This window comes from Syngnathoides biaculeatus, chromosome 18 (assembly GCF_019802595.1).
Source record: "Syngnathoides biaculeatus isolate LvHL_M chromosome 18, ASM1980259v1, whole genome shotgun sequence".
Taxonomy (NCBI): domain Eukaryota; kingdom Metazoa; phylum Chordata; class Actinopteri; order Syngnathiformes; family Syngnathidae; genus Syngnathoides; species Syngnathoides biaculeatus.
In genome coordinates this window covers 5,415,379-5,427,803 of record NC_084657.1, presented here as the reverse complement: position 1 = coordinate 5,427,803, position 12,425 = coordinate 5,415,379, and the positions used below count along the sequence as shown (strand labels likewise).

Here is a 12,425-nt window from a genome sequence, read left to right as displayed (position 1 = left end):
ATACTTGATTACAGATCTAATCCTGATTGGAGCTTTACTCTTTTGGGTGTCCCAGTATCTCTTGCAATGTTTGTGAATGCATCAAATTGACTGAAAATGTAGCCAAGTATGTGCTTAGTACGTTTGACTCACAGTCCAGATTTTCTCTGTTGGAATTCTGGCTTTGACCTTCCTGTATGCATCATCGATTGGTTTATACATTCTCCCTATGCTGACATTTCAAAAAGTTAATTGGAGACCCTAAATTTCCAATGGGTGTTAAGCTGTAGAAAATGGAAGTGTGGACAATACAACCGACAGAAGACAGGCACCACTACTACAAATTAAACCCTCAATAATAAACATTGTTAAATAAATGGCTGATGGTAAAAATCCATCTATTCGTTCAGTCATCTACATTGCTTGCCCTCATTAGGATCACGGGTGACCTGGAGCCTCGCGGAACAGCTAATTGCAGGGCATCCACAGTAGAGCACATTCACACTGAAGGAGGATGTAGAATTTTCAATGATCCGAACTCTTTTGGGAGAAAGCAGGAGTTCCTAGAAACAACTCATCCAAGAAAATTCCCTGCAGGAAGGCAAGGATCGCAGATTCAAACCCCCAACCTCAGACCTGTGACCTGAATTTATGCTAACTACGTGCCACAGTGTTGCCACAGTGTAACCCAACACTTATCATTACTTAATGCTGGCTAGTTGGGGCTACAAAGCTATCTCAGCTGAACTATTTAAAATCACTTTTCAAATCATAGTAGTGACACAAGAGTGGCCCGAGTGTCACTCGCACCCAGAAATCACAAGAGTGCAGTGGGCGGGGCTGCTTATTGTTTAACACTATATTTACTAGCAACATGAAATGGCGTTTATAATTTTAAAGCGGTGTTTATTTGACCGAGAGCCAATACCCAAGTGTCATAGACTAGAGATGACATACTGGCTCGCCTTCACCCATCAATCCACGCCCACTGAAGCCCCCGCCCCAGCTGGCTTTTGACAGCTGAGGGGTGGATGATAGCTATTTCAAGAACTCAGAGGGCTCTAGTTACTGGCAATATGCAATTGAATTGTACAGGCAAACACGTGAAAGCCATATTTCACACTCACAAGCCACAACATTAAAGTCATCGCTATGTTTTGATCGCTGCTCTCATGCAATAATAAGATGAATTAAAAAGGAAATGTTATGTACAGTACTGTATATAGTATTCTATACTGTACTTGTTGTATAACATTCTCAGTGTACCCATTTTTCATCTTGACATCCAGATGCTTGATCAGCGGGATTTTCCGCTCCTGGCGATGCTGGTAGTAAATGTAAACAAAGGATGTTTATTATGCAAGCAGTAAACCACTCCATTCTGGGCTTATTGGAACTGTTAGCAAGAGCAGAATATGAGAAAACAATTTAGAGGAAATATTTTCATTCTGTTGGGACACAAATTCCGAATTTTACAACCAAATTAACCAGTCAGAAAACAAATCGGGAAAATGCATTTATTGACTCACTTGTATGGAGTTAGAAATTCAAACTTTGGAATGGATTAAGAACATGATACGCATTATACAAATAAGAATAACAGGACCTTATAACCAATGTGTAACATAAATTCGGCTAAATTGTGAGAAAGCTAATTTGGAACTTAAGTTTACATGTGTGCAGCTGTTCTAAACACATTTAATGATACTGTTTGTGTCGTAAACATCTTTGAGAGAAAAATAGATTCAGAATAAATGGCAAAACTATAGGGGAGGGGATAAAGAGAGGATTTCCTCATAGTTTGCACAACCTCTAGGCTGTATATGCATGTTGCACTTCACCTCTTGATAAAAACCAAAGGTCACTCACTGCAAGGGAGAAATTGACGGAATAAAAAAAAAGTTAATTTTAGAACAATATCCACGGGGAAATTCCCTAACTTGCGACTCCGTCTGATATTTCAATTCTTACAAAATGACTCATGATTCTTAAATGAAGGTTAAATGTTACAACCTATTGAATCCAAAGAGGTCTCTATCTTCATGACTTATTGACTTAACATTTCAGTCCGCAAGACAAGATGTCATTTTATGACCACTTTTTATAATAAGACTGGACCTGAACGCTTTGAAGTGTTCATTTTGCTCTCAACTTAGTGGGTATTTTAACAACGTAGGTCACTTAAAAGCCAGCTGCTAAAAGTAGTTGTTTGTTTTGCTCGTCCATTTATTCTTGCCTGGACTCTAATTTGTGTGCAACAGGAATGATAATTACATATTCGCTTCTCCTATTTTGGTAAATGAGAGCATTTACAATTTTTGGGAGGGACGACTGTCAACCAATTGTCACTTTAACGCTTGAAAGGGCAAATGGGATTTAAAAATCTCAACTTTGAACATTTATTACCTTACCTTAATACATTTTTGTAACAGTGCCAATAAATAGGATGATTGTTAGTTCAATATTGTATAACAACTGAACAAAATCATAGTTATACATATGCACACTGTTCGGTTATATAATATTTGTGTTATATTGTAATAATAATAGTTCAAGTTTGTATAGTAGTTTTATTGGTAATTTTAATAAAGCACTATTATTCATTATTATCATTTGATGATCATCATTATTATTCTTCACTTATTGGCTTGGGCGATAAAGTTTTTGAAGCCAGTCCAGTGTTCATTTGAACACTTGGTTTCCAAAAATGGTGCTTTCCCTGATACACGACTCCAGTATAGTACAATTGACATCAAAATAAACAAAATTAAGCATTCAGACTGAATTTTTAAATAACACTACAGTACCCTTGTTAGAAATTCAATAAATTTTCATTGAGCAATCAAATCAAATCCCGGCAAGGTTTAGTCATGACAAATTCATATTGAATTCACTACGCTTAGCCCCTCCTCAGACAAAATACACCATCTTTGGGCCTCCCACTATCACATTACCGGCGTCTAGCCGGCACAGCTTTGGGACAGCTGCTCAAATGCGACAGCGTGTCTCAAGCACTCATCGCAATAGGATCTACTCTATGTACAGTATGAAGTCCTCTCAATGTCTCGCCGCTCTTCTCTAGGAGCAGCAGAGGCTGGAGACCATCCTGAATCTGTGCGCAGGCTGTATCCATGAGGACAGCGGGGTGGAGCCGGCGGAGGTGGTGAGGAGCGGACTGCTAAGGGGAGGGAGAGGCGCAGGTGGAGATATGCAAAGAGGGAAGGAGAACGACGAAGAGGCCCAAGCAGAGGAGTCCAGCAGCACGGAGAGCACACACCAAGAGGTGATGTTCTTTAATTGGGAAACGCCACATTCGAAACTTTCGAGAGATCACGACATATTGGACAGAAACAAAACAACGTCAAGGCGCACTTTTACATATGAAAGCAAAATGCTTCTTGACCACATTCCGTTTGAGTCACTGTAGCAGTGGTTCTCAAAGATTTTACAGCAAGTACTTCCCAAAAAAATACTTAGCTCCTCCAAGTACCACTATTATAATCAACAGCAAAATGCAGTAGTGTAGTAGGCCTCCATGTTTCTCTAAAACAAGACAGAGATTTTATTACTAAACAGTATATTTATTATTATCGCAAAATATTGTTAGATTAAGCACAGTTTGAACATTAACAGGGCTTCGATATATTGGAGTTTTTAAAGAAATGACTGAAATAATGATTCACTTCAAATGTGTTGCACACAATGTAATTGCTGAATGTAAGTAAAGGGACGTTTATGGACTAAAGTACAGGGAGGGACACATGACCGTTACACATTCAAGATTAGTATTATGTGGAAGATTCTCAAGTGTGTCTGTGGAAATTTTGTTCAGGTCAGACAAGGCCTCGTTTCTTCTTTCTTCTTCTTTTTCTTTCGGCATGTCTTGTTACGGGTCGCCACAGCATGTCATTTTTTTCCATCTAAGCTTATCTCCTGCATCTTCCTCTCTAACCCCAACTGCCCTCATGTCTTCCCTCACCACATCCTTCTCTTTGGTCTTCCTCTTGCTCTTTTGCCTGGCAGCTCCATCCTCAGCGCCCTTCTACCAATATACTCACTCTCTTGCCTATGGACATGTCCAAACCATCGAAGTCTGCTCTCTCGAATCTTGTCTCCAAAACATCCAACTTTGGCTGTCCCTCTAATGAGCTCATTTCTAATCCTATCCGACCTGGTCACTCCGAGCGAGAACCTCAGCATCTTCATTTCTGCCACCTCCAGTTCTGCTTCCTGTTGTTTCTTCAGTGCCACCGTCTCTAATCCGTACATCATGGCCGGCCTCACCACTGTTTTGTAAACTTTGCCCTTCATCCTAGCAGACACTCTTCTGTCACATAACACACCAGACACCTTTCGCCAGCTGTTCCAACCTGCTTGGACCCGTTTCTTCACTTCCTGACCACACTCTCCATTGCTCTGTATTGTTGACCCCAAGTATTTGAAGTCGTCCACCCTCGCTATCTCTTCTCCCTGTAGCCTCACTCTTCCCCCTCCACTTTTCTCATTCACGCACATATATTCTGTTTTACTTCGGCTAATCTTCCTTCCTCTCCTTTCCAGTGCATGTCTACATCTCTCTAATTGTTCCTCTGCATGCTCCCTGCTTTCACTGCAAATCACAATATCATCTGCGAACATCATGGTCCAAGGGGATTCCAGTCTAACCTCATCTGTCAGCCTATCCATTACCACTGCAAACAGGAAGGGGCTCAGAGCTGATCCCTGATGCAGTCCCACCTCCACCTTAAATTCCTCTGTCACACCTAAGGCACACCTCACCGTTGTTCTGCTGCCATCATACATGTCCTGTACTATTTTAACATACTTCTCTGCCACACCAGACTTCCGCATGCAGTACCACAGTTCCTCTCTTGGTACTCTGTCATAGGCTTTCTCTAGATCCACAAAGACACAATGTAGCTCCTTCTGACCTTCTCTGTACTTTTCCACTAGCATCCTCAAGGCAAATAATGCATCTGTGGTACTCTTTCTTGGCATGAAAGCATACTGTTGCTCGCAGATACTTACTTCTGTCCTGAGTCTAGCCTCCACTACTCTTTCCCATAACTTCATTGTGTGGCTCATCAACTTTATTCCTCTATAGTTCCCACAGCTCTGCACATCCCCTTTGTTCTCAAAAATGGGAACTAGAACACTTTTCCTCCATTCTTCAGGGATCTTTTCGCCCGCTAGTATTCTGTTGAATAAGTTGGTCAAAAACTCCACAGCCATCTCTCCAAATTGCTTCCATACCTCTACCGGTATGTCATCAGGACCAACTGCCTTTCCATTTTTCATCCTTTGTAGTGCCTTTTCTGACTTCCCCCTTAGTAATCATTGCCACTTCCTGGTCCTTCACACTTGCCTCTTCAACTCTTCCTTCTCTCTCATTTTCTTCATTCATCAACTTTTCAAAGTATTCTTTCCATCTATTTAGCACACTACGGGCACCAGTCAACACATTTCCGTCTCTATCCTTAATCACCTTTACCTGCTGCACATCCTTCCCATCTCTATCCCTCTGTCTGGCCAACCTGTCGAGATCCTTTTCTCCTTCTTTCGTGTCCAACCTGGTGTACATGTCTTCATATGCCTCTTGTTTAGCCTTTGCCACCTCTACCTTTGCCCTACGTCGCATCTCGATGTACTCCTTTCGCCTCTCCTCAGTCCTCTCAGTATCCCACTTCTTCTTCGCTAATCTCTTTCCTTGTATGACTCCCTGTATTTTGGGGTTCCACCACCAAGTCTCCTTCTCCCCTTTCCTACCAGAAGACACACCAAGTACTCTCCTGCCTGTCTCTCTGATTACCTTGGCTGTCGTTGTCCAGTCTTCCGGGAGCTTCTGCTGTCCATCGAGAGCCTGTCTTACCTCTTTCCGAAAGGTCGCACAACATTCTTCCTTTCTCAGCTTCCACCACATGGTTCTCTGCTCTACCTTTGTCTTCTTAATCTTCCTACCCACCACCAGAGTCATCCAACACCACCATCCTATGCTGTCGAGCTACACTCTCCCCTACCACTACTTTACAGTCAGTAACCTCCTTCAGATTACATCGTCTGCACAAAATATAATCTACCTGCGTGGTTCTACCTCCGCTCTTGTAGGTCACTATATGTTCCTCCCTCTTCTGGAAATAAGTCTTCACTACAGCCATCTCCATCCTTTTTGCAAAGTCCACCACCATCTGCCCTTCAAAGTTCCTTTCCTGGATGCCGTACTTACCCATCACTTCTTCATCATCCCTGTTTCCTTTACCAATATGTCCATTACAATCTGCACCAATCACAACTCTCTCGCTGTCTGGGATGCTCAGAACTACTTCATCTAGTTCATTCCAGAATTTCTCTTTCAACTCTAGGTCACATCCTACCTGTGGTGCATAGCCGCTAACCACATTTTACATGTTGTTGTTTTCCTTTCGGCTTGTCCCTTTCGGGGTCGCCACAGTGTATCATCTCAGATGAACGCATATATATGTTTGGCACAATTTTTTTACGCCGGATGCCCTTCCTGACGCAACCCTTCTCAGGGAGTGGAGGCCCCAGTGGGGTACGAACCCACAACCCCTGGTTTACCAAACCAGTGCTCTAACCACTGAGCTACGGGGCCTCTGTAAACTTCTAGCCTTACTACCTTTCCACCTGCTCTCTTGGATGCACAGAATATCAACCTTTCTCCTAATCATCATGTCAACCAACTCCTGAGCTTTTCCTGTCATAGTCCCAACATTCAAAGTCCCTACACTCAGTTGTAGGCTCTGTGCATTCCTCTTTTTCTTCTGACGCTGGATCCGGTTTCCTCCTCTTCTTTGTCTTCGACCCACAGTAGCTGAATTTCCACCGACGCCCTGCAGGTTAGCAGTGCCGGGGGCGGGCGTTGTTAACCCGGGCCACGACCGATCCGGTATGGGATTCTTTCGATGAACGCTCATATTTGTTTGGCACAGTTTTTACGCCGGATGCCCTTCCTGACGCAACCCTCTGCATTTATCCGGGCTTGGGACCGGCCTACAGATTGCACTGGTTTGTGCCCCCATAGGGCTGCATTGTCTTTTAAGTATATTGTCGTACAGATAAAGGTTTCTGTCCATTGATGACTGGAATAGTTGATAATACTAGTAATGAATCAGAACACAGTCCAGTAGGTTTAGCGTGGAGACAGAGACAGGTCTACAGTGTACAATTGAAACCAGAATTTTACATACACTGTGCAAAAGCATTTCGTTTTTTGTCTCACTGTCTGAAGTCAAATCAGACTCAACCAGGTCAGTCAGGATTACCACAATTAGGTAATTTTGTTAAATGCAACAAAAATGACAAATAATTTCCAAGATAATTTTATATTATTTTCATCAAAGTCAAAAGTTTTTGGCAGTATGCTTATGGTCATTGTCCATCTGGAAGACACATTTGCACCCAAGTATTTGCTTCCTGGCTGATGTCTTGATATGTTGCCCAAATATTGCCATATCATGTTCTTTCTTCGTGATGCCGTCTATTTAATGAAGAGCTCCAGTTCCTGCTGAAGCAAAAATGTCCCACAACATGATGCTGCCACCTCCATGCTTTGCAGTTGGCATGGTGTTCTCAGGTCTACGAGCTTCCCCCTTTTTCCTCCAGATGTAACCTTGGTCTTTATGGCCCAACACCTCAACTTTAGTTTTATTTGACCACAGGACATATCTCCGGAAGTTAAGGTCTTTTCGCAAACTGGAATCTGATTTTTTTATGTTTCTTTAGGAGTAATGGTTTCATTTTCGGTGATTAGCCTTTCAGCCCATGTTGGTCTAGAATTCATTTTTCTGTGGATAATGACACTTTCCTACCAGCTTCATCCAACATCTTCACGAGGTCTTTTGCTGTGATTCTGGGGTTTATTCCCACCTTTCAGATTGAAACACATTCATCTCTGGGACACAGAGCCCTGAGTGGTGTGATGGCTGGATGTTCATCATTGTGTAAAACTGTTTGAACAGATGAATGTGGCCCCCTCAAGTATCTGGAAATTGCACCCAAGGATGAGTCAGACTTGTGGAGCTCCACGATTCTCTCTCCGATGTCCTGGAAAATTTCTTTTGAATTTCCAATGATTTCAAACAAGGACGTTTTTTGAGGTGTGGCCTTAAATACATACCAAGATGTGCCGTCAATGAAATCACATGTTGTTAGTTAATGTATCAGGAGCTTCCAAAGCCATGATCTCATCATCTGGACCTCCCCATGTTCTCTAAATAAATAGTGTTTTTATGTATGTACACCTTTGGCCTCGAAGAAAATAACATAAAATTCTCTAAGAAATTCTCTCTTTCATTATTGCTGCATTTAACAAAAAAAAAATGTATTTTTGGCTGACCTGAAAGAGGAGAGGTTTAGTCAGATTTGACTTCAGACAGTGAGACAAAAAATTAAATGTGTGTGTTTTTTGCAGTGTATGTAAACCTCTGGCTTCGACTGCAGGTAGTTTTGGCACAATCCGAAACTAATAAAAAGACAGCTTCAACCAGCTGCTTTCTAGCAGGCACTGAAGGCAGAGGCAAATTTGTTTTGTTATGGTCTAAATATTCACTTTTGGTCTCACCAAGTGACCAAATATTTGCATTGTGACTCGTCTGATACTGTCTTCTGTTAGCCTGGTTGTACTCTGACCGCTCTCAATATCTATTTGACATCAGTGTGAGGATGTGTGGGTGGGCCAGGAGCAGATCTACCTGGAAGAGGAGAGGAGCAAGATGTTGGCCAGGGTGGATGACCTGAGGCACAGAGTCAGCGAGCTGGAGCAGCAGCTTAAGGAAACAAAACAAGAGGTCGACGCTCATACACCATTTATCAATTCAGTCTCAAAGTTAGCCATCCTGTGTGTGCAGACGGTGACTCCTCATGCGCCCCCTCAGGTGGAGATGGAGCAGGCTCTGCTTCAGGCCGAGAGGCAGACAGAGCAGGAGCAGGCGGAGGCCGAGCGGGAGCTCATTGCTCAGCTCCAGCTCAAACTCAGCCAGTTGAACAAGTCCACCCAGAGGGAAAAGGAGAAGGTTTGCGCTCTCGACCACAACACTGCGGAGCAGAATAAACAACACACAATTCACTGCTACTAAATTGTATGCATGTGACTGTTTGATATGTGCTGAAAATTTAATAGAGCACCACTTTCTCAGTTCTCAACTGATCGCCTGTTTTGTGGTCAAAAACAGACATTTCTCTTTACATCTTTAACTGGATTTGATTAACACTTAAGTGGTGATTCAGAACCTTGTAAGTTTTTAATTTATATTTCCATCCCATGAGCAATTTTACTAAAGCTTATCAACCACTAACAATGTGACAACAAGCTTCATTCGATTGACTTAAAGTACTTTGGCCAGCAATGCTAGGTTGCATGCATTTGAGTTGACTTTTTTTTTTTTTTAATTGTCTTTTCAGATTTATGTGTGAGACTAGAGATGGGCATTTATACATAATCCCATGGTCGGTTAAAAAAAGGGAAGTTTAAAAGATTGAAATACACTCATTTTTTTCTATCATTATTTTTGGATGCCATAAAATACTAAATATTGCATAAAATATTAAGCATCCATGCATTTTCTGAACCGCTTATCCTCGCAAGGGTCGCGAGAGTGCTGGAAACTATCCCAGCCATCAATGAGCAGAAGGCAGGGCACACTCTGAACTGGTCGCCAGCCAATCACAGTTGCACTCACGATCACACCTAGGGGCAATTTAGACTATCCAATTAATGGTATTGCAATCCCTACAACAAATTCAAAACGTTCTCTAAATAATCTTTGCTTACTTTATTCCAAGTTATGTAGATATAAAGAAAATACTAAATTTGCCTGTGCGCTCTATCTGCCCGGCCTCCGTGACTTGCTTACGTGGCTGCCACATTAGTAGGGGCAATGCATGTCCATCGAAACTAAATCAGAATTTGCTCATTTCTCAACTGCTTTTCATGAGCTTTACTTTTTTTGTCAACACCAAAGCATGTGGCAATATTGAACATTTGAAAAGAAGATCCCACAAAATATTTTCTCTGTGAAAGGTTATCACGAACTGTAGTTCATTTTTTGTGATTGTACAGCATTGTATGAAACTGTATGCGGGTGTAGGACAGGAGCCCTTATGGACAGGAGCCCTTAGGACATACGTCCTTAACCCTTATTTCAAATCTGGACATGAGCCCTTATGACTCCCAGTATAATCGTAATTTAAGAAAAATAAGAACTAAAACTTACTGTTTTGGACATTTATTTTTAATGATAGCACAAATGAGTAAAACCACATATTGGCACACTTTCGCCCTTTTTGAGACGGAGTTAAAATAAAGCACAAATGACAGCGGTAAAGAAATCTGTGAGGTGGCATGTAACATTTAACCCATTACATATTACAACACATTTAGGACTGTTCACAAGATGTTGATATTTGAATTATAATTTATTTATATTTCCTTCACAAATCTTTTAAGTGATATTGAATGAAAATTATTAATTTTTGTTTGTTTACCAGCATAATATTGAAGACATACAGGAAGTAAAAATTCAGACAATAAAACAAGCTTCAAACAGACTATATTTGACAAGCAACATTTATTTTGTATGTTGAAAATAATTACGTTTTTTTTTTTGTGAGCGTTTGATTTATTTTATCAGACAAAATAAATACTTAAGAGCTTAATGTTCAGATTTGAAATAAGGGCTAAGGACGTATGTCCTTAGGGCTCCTGTCCATTAGGGCTCCTGTCCTACACCCGCATACAGTTTCATACAATGCGCTTAAGTCCTTAAGGACAAATGTCCTTTACCCGCAGCACAATGTGTTGGAATCTTTGTTATTTTGTTAAGAGTTCTTGCCTTCCATAAAGATGGACGGCACCGGTGCTTTGCTTTGATGTTTTCATAGCCTCAATGGGGCATGTCGTATCTACCTATCGTACATAACTATGATTGGAAATGCCGCAGAAAATGTTTCATTTCCTGTTTCAATTTGTCCCCCTTATGGCTTATTGCTTCTGCAACTGAACAAAACACTATATAACTATTGAGCAGATTTATCGCGCCCATCCCTAGTGTGGACACAATCCTTTTGCCTGTGCGTGTGTGTGTGTGTGTGTGTGTTTTTAGGGGAGGGCTAATGTCTCGGCTGAGCGGAAGGTCCTGGAAAAGCAGAGGAATGAGTACAATGAGCTGAAGAGGCAGTTTGATAAGTGCCCCTTGTCTCTAAGGGAACAGTTACAGGAGCAGCTCAGCAGGGTCAGTGTTCTCACGCAGCCCACTGGCTGGCAACAGTGAGTTTACCATATACTGAACACCCAAAACAGAGCCATATGCAGACAGACTTAATACAGTAGAATATATCTTGTATAACATATGAATTATGATAAATGTGTGTTATTTCTTCCTTTCCCCCCCTGTCTATCATTTTTTAAATATCTTACTAGTCAATGCCTTTCGTAAGTATGACGGTGAAGGCTACGCTTTTGCTTCTCCAGCTGCTTCACTTCTGCTTCTTCCCTCGATTGGAATGAAAAGAAATAAATGCATAAAACATCCGCTTTTAATCATTAATCTTATTAACACATTTGCTCAAAAACTGCATGCACCTTACTACAATAATCACTTCGAAAGATTTAATATCTTCAGGTAATGACAGATATTATTTGCATTTACAGTAATGGAAAATGTCAATACTTTGCCAACTGATCTTGGAGCAGGATATGCAAAATTAGCACATTTCGTCACAGATGGGTGATGTTTTGCGATTACTGATGATTCTTAGCGGAATCCTTCATTCAACGTCGTGTTTCTGGGTGTTAGAAAGCTGATGCGCTGGAAGCTGGAACAAAGCAATTTGAGGAACTGGAGTTCTGCCAACTGGAGGAAGAGAGCAGTCTAGAGGAGAGAAAGGAAACCCAGTACTCACAGTTTCTTCAGGAGCAAACCGAGTACCACTGCAGCGTGGCCAGGCGGAAGGTGAGAATTGCGAGAAAAACAACTCATGGCAGATTTTGAAACAATTGATTATTTTTTTTCCGTGTTTTTACATCATACTCAATGTAATGCCCATGTGGAAAAAAGCATCACGGTCGCACTTTTCACCCATGTATCGATTGCCGGAAGAGTAGTACATCATACAAAATGGGCATGCTGCTGTTGTCCACAGTTCACGTGCATCTATTCAGGCCCCGCCTCTTAAATACATGTGCATGTATTTTACACAGCCGCTTCGTTATGTGCAGTATTTATGTCGTATGTTAACAATGTGTTTAGAAGAGGGGCAGGAATAAAAGTTTTTTTTTTTTTCAAACAATCTATTGCTACATTGCAGATTTTCATCTATTGTGAGTAGGAACACTGCAAACGAAAACTAGCAGGCATTCCAACAGCTTCTTCCCTCTTGCAATTAACTTCTTGAAGAGTTAACATACAATTCAACTTTTCTCCCTTGAGTTT

The 12,425-nt window shown here is 41.4% G+C and overlaps 1 protein-coding gene across 9 annotated transcripts in view; it reads left to right on the top strand.

Moving 5' to 3' along the window:
- Positions 1–12,425, top strand: part of phldb1a (pleckstrin homology-like domain, family B, member 1a) — a 39,997-nt gene that overhangs the window by 13,183 nt on the left and 14,389 nt on the right. For 8 of the 9 annotated variants that reach the window (XM_061804471.1, XM_061804469.1, XM_061804470.1 and 5 more), the window contains 5 exons: positions 3,062–3,262; positions 8,652–8,783; positions 8,871–9,008; positions 11,097–11,225; positions 11,790–11,945. In XM_061804471.1, coding sequence (XP_061660455.1) covers positions 3,062–3,262; positions 8,652–8,783; positions 8,871–9,008; positions 11,097–11,225; positions 11,790–11,945 — 756 coding nt within the window. The remainder of the gene's footprint in view (positions 1–3,061; positions 3,263–8,651; positions 8,784–8,870; positions 9,009–11,096; positions 11,226–11,789; positions 11,946–12,425) is intronic. The other variant, XM_061804472.1, reaches the window with a different exon arrangement.